The 22,076-nt window shown below is 35.3% G+C and overlaps 2 protein-coding genes across 2 annotated transcripts; one reads left to right on the plus strand and one right to left on the minus strand.

Annotated features, from left to right (window-relative positions):
- The first annotated feature begins 2,974 nt into the window (after positions 1 to 2,974).
- LOC140982453 (uncharacterized) lies at positions 2,975 to 5,836 on the plus strand. Its single transcript, XM_073448959.1, has one exon. The coding sequence runs from the start codon at positions 3,096 to 3,098 to the stop codon at positions 5,610 to 5,612; it is 2,517 nt and encodes an 838-aa protein (XP_073305060.1). The 5' UTR covers positions 2,975 to 3,095; the 3' UTR covers positions 5,613 to 5,836.
- A 442-nt stretch (positions 5,837 to 6,278) lies between these two features.
- On the minus strand, positions 6,279 to 8,476 carry LOC140982460 (uncharacterized). Its single transcript, XM_073448971.1, has 2 exons — positions 8,111 to 8,476; positions 6,279 to 6,555 (listed from the first exon to the last, which is right to left on the minus strand). Exons 1-2 carry the CDS (start codon positions 8,298 to 8,300, stop codon positions 6,434 to 6,436), a joined length of 312 nt encoding a protein of 103 aa, XP_073305072.1. The 5' UTR covers positions 8,301 to 8,476; the 3' UTR covers positions 6,279 to 6,433.
- Positions 8,477 to 22,076: the final 13,600 nt, after the last annotated feature.

The following is a 22,076-nucleotide window of genomic DNA, read 5'->3' on the forward strand; positions in this document are numbered from 1 at the left end:
AATCGCTAAATCATAATTTCGTTTATAGCACGTATTGACTCGAAACTTAATAACTTTTTCCAAAACTCGAACCATGACTTACTACACTCTAGTACACCCTCGTGAGCCATGGTACAACCCACACAAGACCATTGTCCAGCCTCTTCCCTCGAACCTAGCCAAACAACACGATTTCCCATTATTTGCGTTGCGGCCCAACTTTACCTTGAGCCACCTTCGACCAGCCCCTAGCTAGAGCAACTCCAGCCCCTTAGACACCCTCTTAGGACCCTATTGGACCGCTGACGTACCAGCTCCCGTGCATAGCCCACCATGCGCCATCTTTCTCCCTTTCTTTCCCCAAAACGTATGTCCTAGGCCCCAACTGAGCCCTCAACACTTCCCTATTGTTCTACCATTGTTTCCAACCACACTAAGACTCTCTAGGACCATGAATCGACCCAACACAGGGCCTTGACCACTGCTGGACAGCCCACACGTAGCCTTCCCTCGCAAGTGCCAAAACCGAACCCTTACATACGATAAACCTTAACCGAGGCTCGGCACTTTCTCCTCTTGTTCTAGCCCTTTTCTAACCTACATGGTACTCCTTTTAGGAATTTTAAACATCATCTCCCTTCCCCTTAATAGCAGCGAGTACCTAAGAATCATAACATGACTCAAACGTGCATTAAAAACTTCAAAACTTTAAAATAAATTATTCAAAACGTAAATAAAACTTGATCATCATGTTTCTTCATTCAAAATATCATAAACATGCATAATATGGTTTGAATGATGTAAAAAAAAAGGTTTAGAACGTGTCTTTGTGTTTAAAACGCTCTAAATACGAATACCGAATCGGTGGAACGTCGGTAACGAATGGAAGACGATTTCTTTTTTTTTTTCTCGACAAAAACCCAACGAAAACCCACCTTGGGATGCAAGGGATTCGGGTGATCTTTATTGGAAAGAAGAACACGGAAGAAAATCGAAGAACGAAGGAGAAAAAATTCGAAAACTTCCTCATGCAAGCAATGAAGGTTCAGCCGTCTTCTTCCTTCACTTTCACGTAAATTGTATGTATGTGTTTCGGTGCGTGTAGGTGTGTGTATGTTTAGGGTTTAGTTATATAACAAAATAAAAATAAAAAGCTTTCTAATCACTTAATTAATGGGCTTATTAACTCTAGTTTTTAATTAATAAATTAGGCTCATTAAGATTTATAAAATCATTAGGTCTCAAATTAAAATTTTGAAAATACCTATTTCCAAAAATCTCATATAAAATAAATAAATTATTTGCTCCCACTAATTAATTTAAATTTGATCTTAAAATGCAGTAATTCTTAAAATATTTAAAAAAAAATATTTTCTTAACTAAAAATAAAAATTTAGCTTTTAAACCATTAACACCTTAATCGTCCCCGGTCCTTCGTCCCCGGTCAACCAACGATATTTGCTTGAAAATCTTTAAATTATGAAACCAAACAAAATTATACACTTAATCATTAGTCACTCAAAAATATATCATTCACGCATCTAAAATCATTTAATTAAAATATTTTAGTAATTTAATAATTTTCATGGATGCGGTTTACGTAACCGGATTTTTAGACGTTACTCTATACCTCATAGAGAGTGTAACAACAAATACCGACTCCTTCACAAATCACAATGGATATTATGAATTTTCCATTTATGAGTCGGAATGGCCAAATTAGTCCGACTTCATGGTTCCATTATATATCGAAGCTCATCTTGTAATAAGAACCCAAAACAAGGACAATAAATTCATAATATAGATAATATAAATGTTATTAACTCTAATTATTTTAAAATCCGAATCAAGCGATAAATGAGACAAGAATGTAGAGTCATACCATTTGTCACGTCCCTTGCCCAGACCCAAGCCCGTGTAACACGACTACAATCTTATGGTAACTATTTTGTATTCGTCTTCTCAAATTTTATTTTATCCCGTTTGAATCAATTAAAGGAATTTCTGTTCAAAAAAATTGAGATAATACATCATTCACACAAAATAGTATCTTACTATATGATTGGTGACATTTGAAATCTGAGTGTGATATTGACTACTTGTTATTGATATTTTTATTTGATATATCAACTATTGTTGTTTTTCTTGATTGCCGTGCCTAATCCACCATCTAAAGTAAGATGGGCGAAGTTTCCAATCAACGGGCTGGCCCATTCGAAAGTTGAGCGTCATTTAACTTCTATAAGATTTTTTCATTGGATGCAAAATGGGTACTTATTCAATTAGGCTACGTTTCGTTGGAGGATAAAATAATGAAATGCCTAAGAGAAAAATGATAAAAAAAATGATTGAAATAGAAATATAATATCTAATGATAAAATAATATTATGTTTGGTATGATGGTTAAGAATGAGATAATTAATAATCTTTTGATGAATTGACAAAATTACCCTTCCACTTTTGAGGCAACGGTGGTGGTCAGTCGTCGGTGTGATTGCTGGCGACGGCGGCGGTCGGCCGGCGGGCCGGAAGCGGCGGTGGCAGTGGTCTGGCTATTGACCGGCGATCGACCGACAGGAAGAGGGGCAGTCGGCAGCGGTGGTCGTCGGCGACGGTCGACGCCGGCTATCGGCTGGCGGTCGGCCGACAAGAGGAGGGGGTGGTCGTCCGGCGGTCGGTGGAGGGAAGTGGTTGTGAGTTTGGATTTAGGAGAAGTGTAAAATTGAAAAAATAGGATGTATTAAGAGTAGGATAAATAATCCTAGGGGTGAGTAGTGATTATTTTATCCCAGTTAATATAACATAATCATTCATAGGAGGGATTGACTTGGTTAAATAAAAAACGTACCAAACATGAGATTAAGTGGGTTAAAAAACCATAAACCGACCTAATCCGTCCAACCAAACATTGACTTATAGAACAATATTTTATTGACTCGAGTAAAACATAATTTAAAATATTTTTCCGATCTCTCGGTTAAAAGAAAAGAAGAAAATAGATGGGATATACCGAAACAACACCACAGAATCCATTTTGAACTTAGCCAGTTGGCCTCTGCAGAAACAGCTGAAACCCTTCGTTCTTGTTATGTAAATCCAATCAACAGTGTTGAGCCATGGAAGGAACTACCCTTTTCCCCAACAGACCCGCTTTAACAATCCAACCCACAAAACCAATTTCACCGCCAAATCCTCCGCGCCTCAGATTCAACACTTCCACGCTCTCTCTCCCTCCTTTGTTACCCCAACAAGCATCCACGCATTCATACTCATTTCATATTGATTCCCTTCTCCAGCACCTTCTTCACATTTCTTCCCCGGTTAAATCGTCATTGACTCAATCCCATGTAATTCTCTCCCATAATCAAGATTCTTTGCCTGCCCGGTTTAAGAAAGATGAGGATGATTCGATTGCAATCCCTATACTTGGTGCAAATAGTGGGAGAGATGATGGGTCGCTGGATTTTCTTCCTTTGAAGTGTAAGTTTATGCTTGAATCAATCTTGGAACAGCCGGTTTCAAGTTTGCGTTGTTTCTTTGATTCTGTGAAGTTCGAGTTGCTTCGTGATGTTGATTTGATTAGTTTGCTGAAAGGGTTGGACATTTCTGGTCATAGTGAGAAGGCGATTATGTTGTTTGAATGGGTTGTGCTTAATTTGGATGCAAGTGATGGTGGTTTATTAGATGATCAAGTTATTGAATTGATGGTTAAGATTCTTGGCAGGGAGTCTCGACATTTGGTTACTTCGAAATTGTTTGATGTGATCCCATTAGAAGATTTTAATCTAGATGTTCGGGCGTGGACGACTATTTTACATGCGTATTCACGTAGTGCAAAGTACGAGAAAGCGATAGCTTTATTTGGTATTATGAAGGATATAGGATCGTGTCCGACCCTTGTTACTTACAATGTGATGTTGGATGTTTACGGGAAAAAGGGACGATCTTGGGATAAAATTCTAGTGCTTTTGGATGAGATAAGGAGAGCGGGACTTGAATTTGATGAGTTCACTTGTAGTACTGTGTTATCTGCATGTGGGAGAGATGGGTTGTTGAAGGAAGCCAAGACATTCTTTGATGATCTAAAGTTAAATGGTTATGTCCCGGGTACCGTTACCTATAATGCTTTGCTTCAAGCATTTGGGAAGGCTGGAATTTACAATGAGGCTTTGAATGTTTTGAAAGAAATGGAGGAGAATAATTGCCCTCCCGACTCAGTAACTTATAATGAACTTGTGGCTGCATATGTAAGGGCAGGCTTTCATGAGCAAGGAGCAGCCTTAATCAGCACCATGACACAAAAGGGTATAATGCCGAATGCTGTCACTTATACTACCTTGATTGATGCATATGGAAAAGCTGGAAAAGAGGACAGAGCATTGAGTTTTTTCAATTTAATGAAGGAATCTGGCTGTGTCCCAAACGTGTGTACTTATAATTCTATTCTTGGGATGCTCGGTAAGAAGTTGCGAACTAAAGAGATGATGGAAATAGCAAGCGAAATGAAATCCAATGGTTGTACATCAAATCGTGTCACTTGGAACACCCTTCTTGCTATGTGTGGCAACAGAGGGATGCACAACTATGTTAACTCTGTTTTCCAAATGATGAAGAGCTGTGGCTTTGAGCCAGATCGAGATACTTTTAATACTTTGATAAGTGCATATGGTAGGTGTGGATCAGAAATGAATGCCGGAAAAATGTACAATGAGATGATTAAAGTGGGATATACTCCATGTATCTCCACTTATAATGCACTTCTAAATGCCTTGGCTCGCAGAGGACATTGGAGGGCTGCTGAGTCCCTCTTTCTAGACCTGATAAAGAAGAATTTCAAACCCAACGAAACCTCATATTCATTGATGCTCCATTGCTACTCAAAAGGAGGAAATGTGAGAGGAATCGAAAAGATCGCTAAAGAAATTTACGGTGGTCGTATATTTCCCAGCTGGATGCTTTTGAGAACACTGATTATCGCAAATTTTAAGTCTAGATCTCTCTCAGGCATGGAGAGAGCATTTCAAGAATTCTTGAAAAACGGGTACAAACCTGATATGGTGCTCTGTAATTCCATGCTCTCCATTTTTGCTCGGAACCGGATGTATGAACGTGCTCACAATATGCTGAATCTGATTCAAGAAAATGGGCTGCAGCCGGATCTGGTTACCTATAATAGCTTGATGGATATGTATGCCAGGGCGGGTGACTGTTGGAGAGCACAAGAAGTCCTCAATGGACTGCAAGAATCTGGTGGGAAGCCAGATCTCGTGTCATATAACACTGTCATTAAAGGATTTTGTAGGCAAGGGCTTATGCAGGAGGCGATGAGGACTTTTACAGAGATGACAAATAGAGGGATTCGACCCTGCATAGTCACCTTTAATACATTCATCGCTGGATTCTCTGGGCGTGGTTTTTTTGTGGAGGTGAATGAAATGATCAGTTATATGATTCAGCATAACTGCAGACCGAATGAACTAACGTATAAAACTGCTGTTGATGGTTATTGTAAGGCTAAAAAGTACAAAGACGCCATGGATTTCGTGTCACAAATTACAGAAAAGGACACTTGTTGCGACGAGCAAATGTTGCAACGGTTAGCTGCTCGAATCAGGGAAAATATTGAATCATGACTTTCTTAGAATATCTTTCTTGAACTAATTTTGTGGGAGAAATATGCTCATCTATAGAGTTTTGGCAATTATCTGCAGGCAACTTCACACTGTTTGGTCAATATGTAATTTGGCAAATATCTGCAGGCAACTTTATGTAACATATTTCCAATTAATACATAAAAGAGATGTGATAGGCTACAATGTATTAGAATTTTGGTATGTAAAATTAGATCTTTTATGAAGTTTATTCTCGTATTGATGGGTTAAATTGAACGAGCGCCTCATTTACAGGTGCGACATTTGGCTGTTTTATCTTAATTATTTGCAGTATATCGGGGCTCAGCTCCAATTTAATATGAATATACTACAATATTTATGGCCATTTAATACGCTCCTGGGTAGAATCCATTTTACTCTATGAACAAATTTATAAACCAAAATAATTAGATGAAACATAACCCTTATTTTGAAAACTCTAAAATTAAACTTCGTTTTGCAAGATCATTGGTTAATGAAATAATGTTTTTCATAAACATATTAGATGTAACATAGAAAATTCCTTTCATGTAACAAAACTTTTACTTGGCCTCTTGTCATTAACACCATGGTTTCTATATTTTGCAATGGTTATGTCCACATTTTGAGGTTATGAATGAACGACTCAGTTTCTTAAAAAAAAATAAAAAAGGAAAAAAGATTCTTGATATCCAGTTTAAAAGGAAACAAGTTACTCAAACGTGTAGATATGTCCAGTGCTATTTATTTACAAACATAACGACAGACATTAAAGAAACAAAGAAATTCACAGTCGAGCTTTTGAGGAATGACTGTCACCATTTCTAGACAGCGGGGATGTTGGAAAATGAAAAACCTTTGTAGCCCTTGTATGCATAATACGCAATCCGCGTGTAGTAGAATCCAGGGATGAAAAGAATTCCACCCAGTAGCGCGAAAAATAGCCCTGCATCATCGCAAACATCAACATGAAAGTGCCATAGTTATGCAACAAAAGAAAGATCAGTAAACAGTAAAGATGTGCACCGGATTACAACAGGGGCTCTAAAGCATAACATTGTAACTAAAATCTAGACGTACACAGAAATTTCTCTAGCACTTATATTAAATAGGTGTTAGGACGTACATATAAATAAATACTACATTACATTTTACCTTGGTTTCGCAAATTTTAAATTCAAAGCATGTGTTTCATTCTAGAACAGCAACATGGCATGCACGGCTAGGTGTGTGCATTGTTAGCTTCTAGCAATCAAGATAAATAAATAATAATAATAATAATAATAATAATAAATAAATAAATAAATAAATATACGTGTGTTTATAACAAGCTAGCTATATATGAGCTGCACACCAGCAACAGTCTGCTTAAACATCTACAAGGTAGTTTGGACTAAGAACAATGTCCTAGTCCACTCAACCAATAGAAGATGGCAAAAATTGTATACATGCAATGACGAGGAGGAAGCAAACATTATTACAAAGGATAGTGCACATAGGTTTTCTCGACTTCAGTAGTCTCCAATCTCCATTACATAGAAGAACCAGGTATGTCTTGTTGACTTGATTAAATATCCAGAACTTTCCCACAACAGTTTCTTACAAATCCAATTACGAGCCAAGGGAAAACTCTTAATATTCAATTTATAGGAAAAATGTTGAAAATTTTATAAGCTTGTGGACAGGAACAAGATTATTCACTTCATTAAGAGACCAAATTCAATGAAACGTCGTATTTGAAGAGCTTATTAGATGCTTATGCACAGTTTTAAAAACAAAATATTCATATAAAACTTAGAGAGCTCACAAGTCAACGATCTAAGCCTCCTATATTTGCTCAATACTGTTCTTTATCCCCTTTAAATCTCTTCGTTTGGAGAAAAAATTTAATTGGGGCATACTTCTACATTGAACAGGAAGTCCATTAATTGAGCCAAACTATAATAAATTCAAGCCTACATATCATCATCATCATCCCCAGCTGAATCTTACCTTCAATTGCACCAACTTAACCTTTTGGCTTATATGCCAAATGCAAAATTTGAACAAAATCTATGAATCTAAAAAACAAGCTATGAGATACGATAAATTATGTTGCAGTAAAACTTCATTATAGTTGTTCCTTATTTTACTTCACAAGCGAGCAAAAGTCACGATAGATTAGATTCTCGTAAATTTTTGACACGCTTGTTCTTTTTCAATCGTGTTTCGCTTAATGTTTTATACATGCTTATAAATTCTAGTTTTTACTTATCTTCTGCAGACATAATGGTTGCTTTGGCAAATATCAAATATTATGAATTAATCAAGAATCAATTATTTAACTCACTCAATTAGCTGCTGTAGGAGCCAATTCAGCGAAACCCTCGAAAAAAATTGACCATAACAACTCCAACAGAAAATAAAATCAAGTCTAGAAATTGGAGCATGAAAAGACACACGGCGACTGAATCAGAAAAGAAGATTAGAAAGCAAAATGGGAAACCTAAAGAAAAACTTACCGTGGGCTCGGTCGCCGCCAACATTGTTGACTGCCATTAGTACCCCGAGGACGATGCCTAGGGCCCCGAAAACGAGGAGGGAAACAGCAAGCGTGATCTCCTTGATCGGCGGCTTGTTATTCACGGTGTACGAGGTTCCCATCATTACGTCATCATCCGAAATCGAGAACGCGTGATCCACGTACGCCATCCCTTTTCTGTAACTGATCTTTAATAGGGGTTTTTCGGATTCTTTACAGTCTTCACTAGAATTTGAGTTCGAAGAGAAGAGGTTTTGTTCGGAATTTGGGGAAATGGAGGATTATAGATATCCTATGCTTTGGAGCCGAGGAGAAGGTTACCAATGCTGAATGCGTTCATTTTTTTGTTCTAATCTAATCAATTGATTTTGGTGACTTTTCAATATTATTAATTATCGTTATTTTTTTCTTGTACGATGATGCATATCCAATTTTTAATTTAGACTTTTTTTTTTNGACGATCTCACGAATCTTTATCTGTGAGACATGTCAACCCTACCGATATTCACAATAAAAAGTAATATTCTTACCATAAAAAGTAATACTTTTTCAATGATGACCCAAATAAGAGATTTGTCTCATAAAATACGATCTGTGAGACCGTCTCATACAAGTTTTTGTCTTTTTTTAAAGGTCTAAAATTGTTCATTCCATTTACGAGTAGGTCTCTTATGAGACGGTCTCACGAATCTTTATCTGTGAGACGGGTCAACCCTACCGATATTCACAATAAAAAGTAATACTCTTAGCATAAAAGTAATACTTTTTCATCAATGACCCAAATAAGAGATCTGTCTCACAAAATACGATCCGTGAGACCGTCTCACAAAAATTTTTGTCTTCATTTACAATGGAGTTAAACACAAATAATCTTTTTAAAAGCTGTTCTGATATTATGAAAGAAACTATTATGTGCTCCAGATAAAATTACAACTCCGTTTTCACATTTGACTTATTTTATTCAGAATTCTCGTTTTACTCTTGATTTAATTATTTATTTATTTTTTTCTCAAATAGTTTTTTCCTAGCTCATCCTGCTTCTTTATATTAGATTCAAAATTTTACCTTTTGATTAAATTGTCGTCAGACTATAGCTATCATGTTTTACAAATTGTTTCGCAATTGATTGTTTCTGTTTCTGTTGTAGATTCCATCAACATCTACCACAATTTTGTTTCGTTTCTTGACTCAAAGCGTAGAGCAACATATTTAATTTGTAAATAATTTTAACAAGAGAGAAGCAAAATATCTAATACTTTTATTAAACATATTAAATATTATTACATTATTAACTTCTGTAAAAGATGAGACAATTTGTTTGGTTACTTATGGTAGCTTCTAAAAGCAATTATACCCCAATGATATTTATTAAAACTATCTAAATCAGTAATAAGATAAAGTAACTTATTATCTATAGATGGATAACATTTCTCTTTAATTGGCTATGGAAGTCTACCAACAAATAACAAACAAGCCAATTTCATTTTATCTATAACCACTCCATTTGAAAAACTCTAAATCATCTCTTCTAATTTCCCACGAACATCACTAAATGAAACTATATTCATCCTAGCAATATACTTTTTCAAGAAATTCCATACATTTTTGGATTTTTGGAAAAATATCGCTACAATCCAGTCATATTATCATACAATATTCATAAAATGAAAAACGAATTGGTCTCTCACAAACTACCAAATATAATTCATAATTGTTTCTCGTGCAACCCATCCTTACCATAAGATGCCATAAATTTTGACTCAATGTTTTGTAATCTTCTGAACAAATAATTAAATTTCCAAATTTTGTGTTGTTTACCATGAATTCCATCTCTTCTGGATTTAGACTATTTATTACTATCATCGATATTTCTTTATAACGTAATTAAATTGTTAGTTTGCACTCGAAAGCTTCTTTTTGAGGGGATAGTTGAGTTTCCAAGTATCTGCGTTAATAAGAAAAAAAATATATCAATTTTAATATTACATGATAGTAAAAAACAATATTGTCAAAAATGGTCAGATAACTTTCTTAAGATATCCATGGAATGGATTTTCAAATATCATAATAGTTGGTGCTTATAAAATGATCGCCCTATTTGTAATCAAAATAATCTCCATAAAAATGTAAAATTATTGACGAAAATAATAATTAAAAATTGTCGTCATAACCAAAATATGGTCTCTTTGGCCTCCAATGATAGCCATAAACTAGGATAAATGATGAATTTGAGAGAATTTTTAAAATAAAAGATGATCTCAACACAATATAAAAAATTATCTATCTTCGTAAAACATCCAATAGTCTCCAGAAATCATTCATTTGTCTTTTTGAGCCAAAACATGGTGTACTACTTTGTAACAATAGAATAGGGCAAAAATTCTCCTTGGACCATCGAAAGGTGTCTGAAAACCATCAAATGGTCTCTATAAGCCAAAATATAGTCGCGAGCTAAACTAAGACAAATCACCGATATTTCAAATTTGACTAGAGCAAATCACCGATATTTTCAAATCACGAACTAAAATTAGGCAAAATATCATAGTCCAGCAACTATGACAAAAAAGTTTCACAATATTCTTGCAAAAATATGTAAATAAACTTACAAAAATTCTTTCAGTTGACATCGTAATCTTCGATTTTGATATATCAATTTGGTGGTGGACCAGTGGTGGATATATATGGTTGATGATGGAAGACAATGGTCGTGATGGCGAAGAAGCTGGAGCATGGAAGAAGATGGTCGCTGGAATGTGAAAGAAGATGGTTTCTGGAGACTGATGATATAGAACAAAGAGATTTACGAAAAAATAATAAGATATTTGAAATTTTCGAATTTTAAACTTCAGTTGGATTTGTGAGTAAATATTTTATAGTAATTTATTTAACAAGGGATATTTTTATAATTTAATAGATGAAAGTTATTTTTTGAAAGTAGTACAAGTCCATACATCTTCATTTTGTTTCTTCATTTCGATGTCATGCCGATATATATCTACTATTGAATCTCATGTCACCCAAATAATGTGTTTTCAACATTTGATTAAATGTGCAAAAGAAAATTAGGAGCAAATTCTTATCTTGGACGAGTTTTTATCATCAGATTTTATATTTTAGTATTGATAAAAAAAAATTCTAAATATGCATGATAGCACAAACATGCAGACAATTCTTAACTTACAAAATCTTGAATTTTGCTGATCTAATTGTTCATTTTCATTGTCTAAATGAGTTTTTGATAAAACCTTAACTAAAGATTATTTTGCTCTAAAATAAAAAAAATAGTATTGAAAAAATAATTTCTTACTCCGAATTATTTTGTTACAGTGCTTATGAACTTGACATTTCACGTACCCAATGTGGTTTAGAAGAAGTAGAGTACAAATTAATCTTTTTACTTTACTAAATAGAAGCAAATGAATCATGTATAACTTTGATTTGTTTCCTAATTGTACTTCCATGACCAGATTTATTATCGAGAATTGCATAGATATAAGCTTAACAAAGGTCAGGCCATGGGAAGAGCATAGATCGAATATTCAGATGGAGCAAGCAACAAGTAACTACATATTATTTTGTTGTAAAGTATCGAAAACTTTGGTATTAAAAAATCATTCTGATTCTGAATTGTTATTATTATTATTTTTTATCATGATTATGATGTTGAAATTTCAGATATCAAATGTGATTTAGAGTTGTACATTTACCATAAGTTATAACTTTTGGTAAAATAGCAAACACTCTGTTCTATAATTAGTATTAGAGCAAGGTCATGAGTTCAAGTCTTCCAAGAATCATATTTCTATACTTCTTGGGGGAATGTTGGGCTAAACGTGCATGAGTGAGAGTAGTATTATAATGGGTGATCTCATAATAAGTTCTCGTGCATCAAGCTGTTGATATTGTGTCGTTTGATCTAGTTGGCTAGACGGGCCGTAAAAGAGTGACAATATATCTTAATGGGTAATATTGTCTCTGCTGGTGACATGAGATGATATTGATTTCTAAGGGATATGACAGTACCAACAGATAGACACATACATTTCCAAACTCATAGGCCTAACAGTCAGACCCATTAGCACCCAAGTATGTGTATTTTGCGCTGGTGACATGAGATGATATTGATTTCTACGGGATATTGATATCAAGAAGTGCAATTATTGAGAGAGAGATTATTAAGTGCGGTAATTGTCTTTTTTGGGTAGAGCAATTGAAATGTGGTGCTTGAACAGTTGTACGATTTAAAAGATTTGAGTTGCACTGCTACCACCGGCAATAACTTTTGGTAAAGCGACAAACGCTCGGTCCTACAATCTAGAAAACAAATCAAAACTAAAAAGGTAACAGAAAAATCTTAGATCAATGAAACATGAAACAAAAATATAAATTAACTTACCGAATTGAACAGTTTCATCAAACACATCTACGTTTGACAGTTCACTAAAAGACTTGAATTCATACATCATTGACATAAATGTATCATTGAAAAATTTCACATGCATGAGTTATTGATAAATATCACATGCATGAGTCTTCAATCCCAAACATTATCTTTTTGAATTTGGTAGTTGTTTCCAAATATAGAGGTTGTAGTACCATGTCATTGTCTTTTTTGACAAATAGTATGATTCGATAGTGCGCGTTGACTCTGACATTTTAACGGACTGAAAAAGCTGTTATGAAAATTTTATTCGATATATCAGCTGGGCTGTGATCTTCAAAGAAATATTCTGGAAATGTTCAGAGAATGTCCGCTGACGTGCCTGAATGAATCAGTAAGATGGATTGATCAGTGATCCTTGAATTAGTAACCCTTGATCAGTTATCTTCCATTAGTTGTGCTTTGAGATCTGTTAAGCTTAGAAGATCAGTTATGATTGGGAAATAAATTGCGCATCATTGTTCAGATTTCTTTATGAATTTAGTTTGGTTGGGCTATAAATTTCTCTTTAACTTAATAGTCTTATTAATTCATCAAAACTTAATTGATCCAACAAGCAATAACACTTTTATGGCAAATATAAGACCTTTGAGCACAAGTTTCACTTTGTTTCATGACTGCACGCTCGATTGTTCCATTTATGCGTGAACCATACAAAATAAAGAAAATCCAAATAATATTTCTCTAAAATATAAAAAATGTATGAAAAAAGTAATAATTTTGATATGAATCTGACTGGGCATGACGTGCTAAATCTTGGGAAGAGATTCAAACAGATGTATTGTCTCTATCATACAAGCTTGATGATGATTAAAGATGAAGAATCAAGTATTTTTTATGCTTGAATGAGTTTAAAAAAGCATTTCACGAAGACATGTCTACCAACAAAACATTCAAGTGCAAAATGACCCCGGAAGGCAGCTAGGACGCGCCTCAGAGGCCAGAAACATGCGCCCCAGCGCACAAGGCCGAGGCAGGCATGCCTCAGAGGGGAAAAATCCCCGCCCCAGCGGTGAAAAGGATCCGCCCCAGCACGCCTCTGTGCGAGGGCAGCCCGTCCCAGCGGCCAGAATTCCCTACCCCAGCACGCCGCAATGCAGATTTTAAGATGAAAACCCTAACTTACAATTTTTGTTGTATTTTTCTATATAAACATATTGTTAAAAAATTATTGAAGATTAAATATATTTTTGTGAGTTTTCTCTTAAAATTTTCAAAGTTTTGCTTTGTACAACAAAAAGCAAACTTATCAAAGATTTTATTGTGACGTTTGTCGATTATTCTTCACTCGAATTATTAAAGACGAGTTCTTCAAAGGTTCGTTTGAGTTCAGTTTTTTTATCTTCGTGAATATTTGTTGCTAAGTTTTTCGTAGCTTAAAGATGAATATCATAAACCATTACTTGTTTCAGAAAGATCGGGACAATCCAACGTTCTTTATTTCATCGAATCGAGGACATGACTCCGTTTTTGAGCGCGTTTGATTTTCGTGTTTGAAGAATCGCATCATTTGATATCAAAGCTTTTGGTTCCTTTTGATTCAAGGAAGTATCTCATTGTTATTATCATATCTGCTTATTATTTTATTCTGTTTTCAGATCTACGTGATTTTATCATTCTTTGTCATTTCGTGAATCTTGTGATTCTCGAATTTTTTGTGTCGTTCTTTGTTTTTCGAGTTGCACAAATACTTCTTGTGCAAATAAATAAAATTCGAAAATTTTGCTATTATTTAGCATTGATATTTTGTTTTTGTCTCTTTGTGAGTCATATTCAAATGTCTCTCACAATCAAAAAAAATTATATCAAATTTCTGGGCTTTTCGCAATCCAAATTTGACAGTTGTGATTGTTCACAAGTTGAATATAAAAGTTTGAAATATAAAAATACAAAGTAGGAGATGACTCGAACCACAGACTTTCCAATGTCCAAATGGAGGCCTTGTTCGGTCATTTCAATAGGATGACGAGGACCCCGTTGGAGCCCTTACACGAGAGGTTGGATATGCTTGAGGTTAGTTCTAGTGGGAACAGGTCTAAGACTAAGATTGTGGGTAGAGGCGAAGACCATGAGAAATTTAAGTCTGTACGTGATAAGTATAGGCAAGTTGGTGGGGATAAGATAACGAGAGGAGTTAATGCAAATAGAGTGTCATATTGAAGTCGGGACGATTATAAGAGATGTGGTGAGAGTCCTAAACATTGAAGTCGGGGAGAGCATAGACTGAGTGGCACAAAGATGACAGTTTTATTTTTCACTGGGGGAGCCAATCCAAAGGCATACCTTGAGTGGGAGGAGAGGATGAAGTGTATATCTTTGAGAGCTGGGATTATACGGAAGAAATGAAGGTAAGACAGAATTGTAGCGAGTTTACCGACTATTAGGAGAGGGTGTGGAGAGGACCCTATAGAAACATGGGATGAGATGAAAAGGGTGATGAGCAAGCGATTAGTTCCTAATCACTATGATAGTAGAGTTGGTAGGAGAGATGAACATGACTTGTATGAGGATTCATTGGCATCCACCTGGCGGTCCAGCAGGAAAGAGAAAATCATGGATAAGCCAATGATTGAGTAGAAACATGAAGCTTCTAAAAATGACTATCAAAGTACGACTAAAACGTCAATTTCTCGTACTTTTGATATTATATGTTGTTGGTGTCTAGATATTGGACATGACATTACAAAATGTCCACGTAAGGAGGTGGCAGTAGTAGATTCCTCAATTGAGCTTGAATCTCAAGTGGAGGTTGAGTTTGTAGTTGAACATGAATCTGAAGTTGAGGTTGTAGTTGAACTTGAATCTATAGTTGCGACTGGAGTTGATAATTATGGTATTTCACTAGGTGGTGAGTCGAATGTTGTTGAACAATATACTGTGGAGATTGAACCATCAGGTGGAGAAGAAGTGTGTGATTTGCCTACTATGGAGGAGGAGAATAGGCAAGATGAAACTTTGTTACATACATGTGTTGAGGAAAAATGTGTTTCTTTTGTTTAATTGAATCCGAAAGATGTTTTTGAAGATCAATTGGAATCTCAATAAGTGATTGAAAAGGAAAGTAAAATGGCTAAAAGAAAGAGAGAATAAAAGAGTGAGATGACCATCAAAAGAAAAAAAGATGAAATGAAAGAAAAAGAAAAACAGGTCAAAGAAAAAGAAAGGAAAAATGAATTGAAGACACAAAAAAATGAGATTGAGAGTTATTTGTTCTTGGATAAACCCCTTCAAATACCTTTGTACAAAGATGTATATTCTTCTTGTGATGATATAGCCGATTCATTCCCGAGCATTGTTATCTCTTCTTTGCAGGATTATAGAGATGCAATGATGAGAGACAAACGAGTCTTGTTGATGGGAGAATCCAAAGGGTTGAGCCCCCTGAATTCAAGGGCAATCGAGAGGAGGTAAAAATAGTTGTCAATGCAATAGCTATGAGGTATGATTTGCTTCTTTATCTTAACTCTATGTGGTTTTGTATTCAAGAGTTTGGAGAACATGTTGCAAATTTAGTGCTTAAGAGACCGGATGTAAATTTGTCATTATTCTTCGATTGTTATGGATTTGAGAGTATTGATCAATTGCATGTACCTATTATGAATTTTGATTTATTACGACTTACTAAGTTGTTGGGATTTTTTTGCTACAAGAGTTTATATGCATTAGACTTAGATTCTTGTGATGTGATAAGAGATTGCATGGATAGTACATGTGACATGTTCTATTTGCATGATTTATATTTGTTTGGTGATGGCTTTGATAGATTCATGGTTGAATATTATAATTTCTTTGTTCATGATGAATATATGTTCAAAGAGAATAATTTTTTTCATTCTATATTCATTACATGATTTACGTGATAGTGAGGCCTATTGTAGTGGTTTGATATTTGACATATTGCATTGTTTGCATATGAAGCGATATGTTGAGTGTGGTTGTGAATCATGTATTGCATATAGGAAAATAGCTTCTATGCTAAATTCTTATATATTGCATAGGATAATTCTTATTCTTAGAGAGCTATAGTCGGACACTAGTATGAATTTTGTTGTGGTGCTAACTAGGTCTGAGAATAGGAGAAATTTGATTTTCTTGATGCTTAATGAGGTTTTATGCTTATCATTTCGTGTCACTTGTTATTTGATATATGATGTAATTGATGCATACATGGTGACGACAACCATGAAGTTGGGGTTCCAAACGGTAATGGAGCACGTGGACGGTAGTGCCTATAAACTAGATTTAAAAAGTAAGCATGTTGATAATATAATTTTTTGTTACCAACTTGCTTTGTTTTTGTGTAGGTAGCGAAGATTTGAGGAAAATCTTTTTGAAGAATGTGAATATGATATGAATATATCCGGGCATGACGTGCTAAATCTTGAGAGGAGATTCAAACAGCTGTGTTGTCTTGATCGTACAAGCTTGATGATGATTAAAGACGAAGAATCAAGCATATTCAAATGCTTGAATGATTTCAAGGAAGCATTTCATGAAGACGTGTTGAGCAACAAAGCATTCGAGTGCAAAATGTCCCCCGAAAGCAGCCAGGACGCGCCCGACTCAGTGCATATTTAAAGATGGAAATCCTAACTTACAGTTAGAAACCAAGCGGAAAACACTCAAAGTAATCCTTCGTTAAGAAAACTGATAGATTTTATATCCTGATCAACTGAGTAACTAAAATACGAGAAATCAGTTAGAGCTTATATCAGTTCAGTTATGGACAGAACTGAACTAATATCTGCTGAACTGATCAAAACAGTTAAGAACAAAAACAAGCAGTTAAACAGAAATAACACAAGATATGTTTATGGATGTTCGGAGACTGAACTGCTCTTACGTTTTTTCCTTCTACCATCTCGGGTAGGTTCCACTAGAAGACTTTGATTAATTATAATAAGTGTAATAAGTCACCCTGCTTAGGACTTACCCACTGCCTAACTGAACTCCTAGTCTAAACTGAAGGCAGCACCTTCCAGCCAACACTTGTTTAACGTCTATGTGTCAAAGACTACATACACATGTTTAATGTCTCAGTGCAAGACAGTATTTGAGTGGTGGTGAGTGTGTGTGTGAGAACTGATCTCTGAAAACAACCCGAAAGTGGTTCTCACACACTGAGGGAAAGGTGCTTCTTGTCTAAGCTGATAACACGATGAAGTGTTCCCTCAACTGGGTTGATTGCTTCTTCAAAGCAGATATGCAATATGCGTGCCCTCTCTGTATTTTTCTTTTCACTCATCAACTCTCATCTTTTTATGTATATTCTTCACTGAGTTTCAGCTTCTATTTATAGGCGATTGGCTAAACGTACAGTGAGACTCAGTGAATTAATCCGTTGCAGTTTGAATTTGTTCCCCCAAATAGATATTTGGAACATTTGGCTTTAAGCGCTGCTACAACGTCTCTTATTGTATCTTGATCGTACAATTGCTTTTGTACCTTTGTGCACAGTTGGATTAAGCTTGTCGTATCTGCAGACTGGTTCGCTCCTAATTGATGTTCTGACTGGTCAGTTGAAATGGTCTTGAACTGGTGAGGTGAAATCAGTTGACTTGTTAGCTGAACTGATTTCACTGATTCAGTTGAATTGGTCAATTGGGTTCTTCATCAGTTGAACACTTCATAGCTGGCCGAACTTCTGAAGATCTTTTGTTGAACCACCTACCAACTGGACAATCAGTTGAACTGCTCTTGATACTTCAGTTATACTGATTCAGTTCGATCAATCAATTTGCACTTTTTTTGTCTCGATAGCTTCAGTTTAAGCTTGATAATTGATCAGTTAGAAGACTGATCAGTTTCAGTTTCTGCACACTTAGGTAAACTCATTAGAAACAAACAAACAACTTTTGTTAACATCAAAATCAAGATTGCGAACATGAAATGTTTCAACAGAGGTGAATATCACAAACTTTTTTATGTTTCAAAAAGATCGGGAAAAACCAAAGTGACTCCGTTTTTAGCGCATTTGCTTTCCGTATTTTAAGAATCGCATCAAACTTATTGATCATGGAGGACACATTCCAAACTGAAATCTCTGTTGTCTTCATATATAGGATCATAACAACAACATAACAACAAACCAATAGGAGTTTGAGCGGCCAATGCATTTTTGAAGGATTTACCTCACGGATGAACTGAACAATACAACCATTTTTTTAAATTTTGATTGAAAATTGATTGCCTAAATGTATTAAAGGATGAATAACTCAGAGTGAATTAGATATTTTGCAAAACTAAATATATAAAATACTTCACAAAACCCAAAACCGTAACTGAAATTAAATGAAATGATATAACTAATGTAGATCTTTAAATGTAGTTTATATTTTCAAAGGACTTCTTTTTCAAATTTTAATTTTAAAAATAAAATATAAAACTCAAAAGCATAACCAAACTAAATAAAATGATATAATTATTGTAGACATTTAAATGTATTTTATATTTTTAAAGGACTTCAGGTTCTCTCGTTTAATGCGATAGGTGTAAACATATATTGTTGGCCTCGAATCGTAATATAATCATCATCACTTTGACTTACAATAGCGGAAGAATGTACAACATTTAATTTACAAAAGATAACAAAAATACGAATTCAATAGAAAAGTCACAGCTTTACTAAGCTAATATTTCTATTTTCTCAATTTTCATAATATTTGGAGTTCTGAAATCATGTATATGAAATTTACAATAAATAAAAATAAAATAGATGTTGGATCTCTGTGAACTTAGTGAGGGAATAAAATTGACTTGTATATAATTAACAAATCAAACGACAATATATTAGTGCATTAATTCAATATGAGATGACATGTATCATTAGTAATGTATCGTTATGAAATATATTATTAAGTGATATGCAGTGACTGTTCATGACTCTAAAATGAATATCGTAGGCTAAAAAGATGGCTTCTACCAATATTTGGTATAGAACTTTTCTTTACGTACTCAAGGAGGATCCATGCAATCGATTATTCAAGAGTTAAACTGAACTCACATTTACAGACCGAAATCACGTTGTTTAGATAAGCCATAAACCAGAATCTAAACATGTTGTTCATTAGACTCACTTTTTGAGCTGAAGCCTCGTTGTCATGTGGACTAGAAATCCGATACAGAGGCCGTTATCTAGGGCTCAAGTCATCCATTCATTCATTATACAGTAATTCAGTAATAGTCGATCGGTAATAAGTCAAGAATTAATAAATCCAAAAATCCAAATATGGAATACAATATGACCAATGAAACGAAAAATGCATAATATGATGAAATATAAAAAAAAAATCATTAATTTATGAAACTTTACTATAAATTTCATGTCAAATGCCAATCACTATTATTTCAAGAAATCGGTAGAAATCCTCGTCTTTCTAACTTACGCGATTATATGCTTCGTCTCCAATGGCTTAAATATTTTTTATTATCAGCAATATGGGGTTTTGATTGAAATTGAGGTGGATATAATATATAATTTTACAAGAAAAATCATAATAATTCAAAATATTTCAAAAAATATCAGATATGTTTTACAGTAGGTTTATTCTGTTGAGTTATATAATTTTTGTGTAGATATTTTTCGAAATTCCAAACCTATTGTGCCCATATTCACACTAGTAGAATTTTTGGCTTTTACTTCGCCACTCGTTACTTCGGCGATTATGAGTTATGAAGTAATATATTTCGATCAACTTCGGTAATAACACCAGCGAAGTAAAACATTATTTTTTATTTCACAATTTAAAAAACACGGGCTTCACTTCTAATTTTTTATAATCTTTTATTTCGACACAGTAGTTTTGATGAAGTGAAAAATTAAAAAAAATTTTAATTTTATATTTAGTGAAGTAAAAAAATGAACCATAATTTTAATTAATTTTCCTTAAATAATGAAGTAATAAAATACAAATTAACTCGTCATATTAAAAATGTGTCGAAGTTAAAGAAAGAATTTACTTCACCACAACTTAATAATAGTGAAGTCATTCTCTATTAAATACTTCACTACAACACAAAAAAATGAAGTCTTTTAAATTTACTACTTCGTCATTAAATGTAAATTGTAAAGTAACAAAACTTACAAACAAAAAAAATGTAAACCGTCGTTAATTCGCGACGGTTTAGTTTTAACCGTCGCTATTAACGACAATTTAAAAAATCCGTCGCTAAATAAATCAGCGACAAATTTATAAACAGTCGCTAATTAGCAACGGTTTTGTTTTAAGTCCGTCGCTACATCAATCGTCGACGGTTTTATAAACCGCCGCTAATTAGCAATGGTTTAGTTCTAACCGTCGCCAATAGCNAACCGTCGCTAATTAGCAACGGTTTAGTTCTAACCGTCGCCAATAGTGACGGTTTTAAGAGTGTGTCGCTAAATAAATCGGCGACAGTTATAAAACCCGTCGCTAATTAGCGACATATTTATTAATCCGTCGCTAATAGCGACAAATTACAAATGTCTGTCGCAAATGTCCTATAAATATACCCCGTGATACCCCATGGATGAACCCATCAAGATTCGGCCCATATCTAGGGCCCACAGGTGAAGGGCCCATGACAAGCCCAGGTATTCTCCTATAAATACCAGGTTTGAGCGTACGGTTATTTCATTCACTATATTGTTTTCAGCAGCACCCTTAGCTGCTTCCCTCATATATCCTCGGTCTCTGACTTGAGCGTCGGAGGGCTATGCCGGGACACCCTCCCGGCCCCCTTCTAACGATCTTATTCGTGATTTCAGGCTCAGGATAATTTCGAACATGCGTCTGGACTAGTGACACTTGCAGGAAGCGGACCCTAAAATTTTCCGTGAGTATCACTTGGTGCCTTCTGTGGGAACATTTGAGTTGAGACGTAGAGATGGTAGGCAAGAAAGGAAGTAGAAGAGCTACCTCAGCATTATCGCATCCTCAGAGGGGACCCGAACAATCTCATGTTGAGATAAGACATGAACAACCGCGTCTTGAGACGAGACAGGAACAACCTCGTCAAGAGACAAGAACCGAGCAGCCCCTTCACGAGGCAAGGGTCGAGCAAACCCATCCCAATGAGAATTTGGGGAACTTGAATCTGGAGCAGTTGGGCCAATTTATCATCCGGACAGTGGATGAGGCCATGAAAAGAATCAAGAGTCTGTGTTTGTAGAGGAACAGGCCGCCTGTCAGGAGCGTGAGAAAAATGTTGAAGTCCACCAGAGCAGGGTAGAGGAGACGCAACCCCTCCAAAGTGGGGAGATTAGTGAGATGGGGGAGATGTGGAAGGAGATAGGGAGGTTGAGGGAGCAGGTAGGAAGCAGGGCGCCGGTACCCAAGAGAGGAAGTCCTTTTGCACTAGCCATTTTGGAAGAAGGGCTTCCTCCAAATTTCCGACAGTCAAACGTTGGAGAATATGACGGGCATACAGACCCCGAAGAACACTTGGGGAGATTTGAGAATGCGGCTCTGTTACACCAATATTCAGATGGAGTCAGGGGCAGGGTGTTTCTTGGCACGTTGGTGAG

Source organism: Primulina huaijiensis, chromosome 1 (assembly GCF_012295235.1).
Source record: "Primulina huaijiensis isolate GDHJ02 chromosome 1, ASM1229523v2, whole genome shotgun sequence".
NCBI classification, from domain to species: Eukaryota; Viridiplantae; Streptophyta; class Magnoliopsida; order Lamiales; family Gesneriaceae; genus Primulina; species Primulina huaijiensis.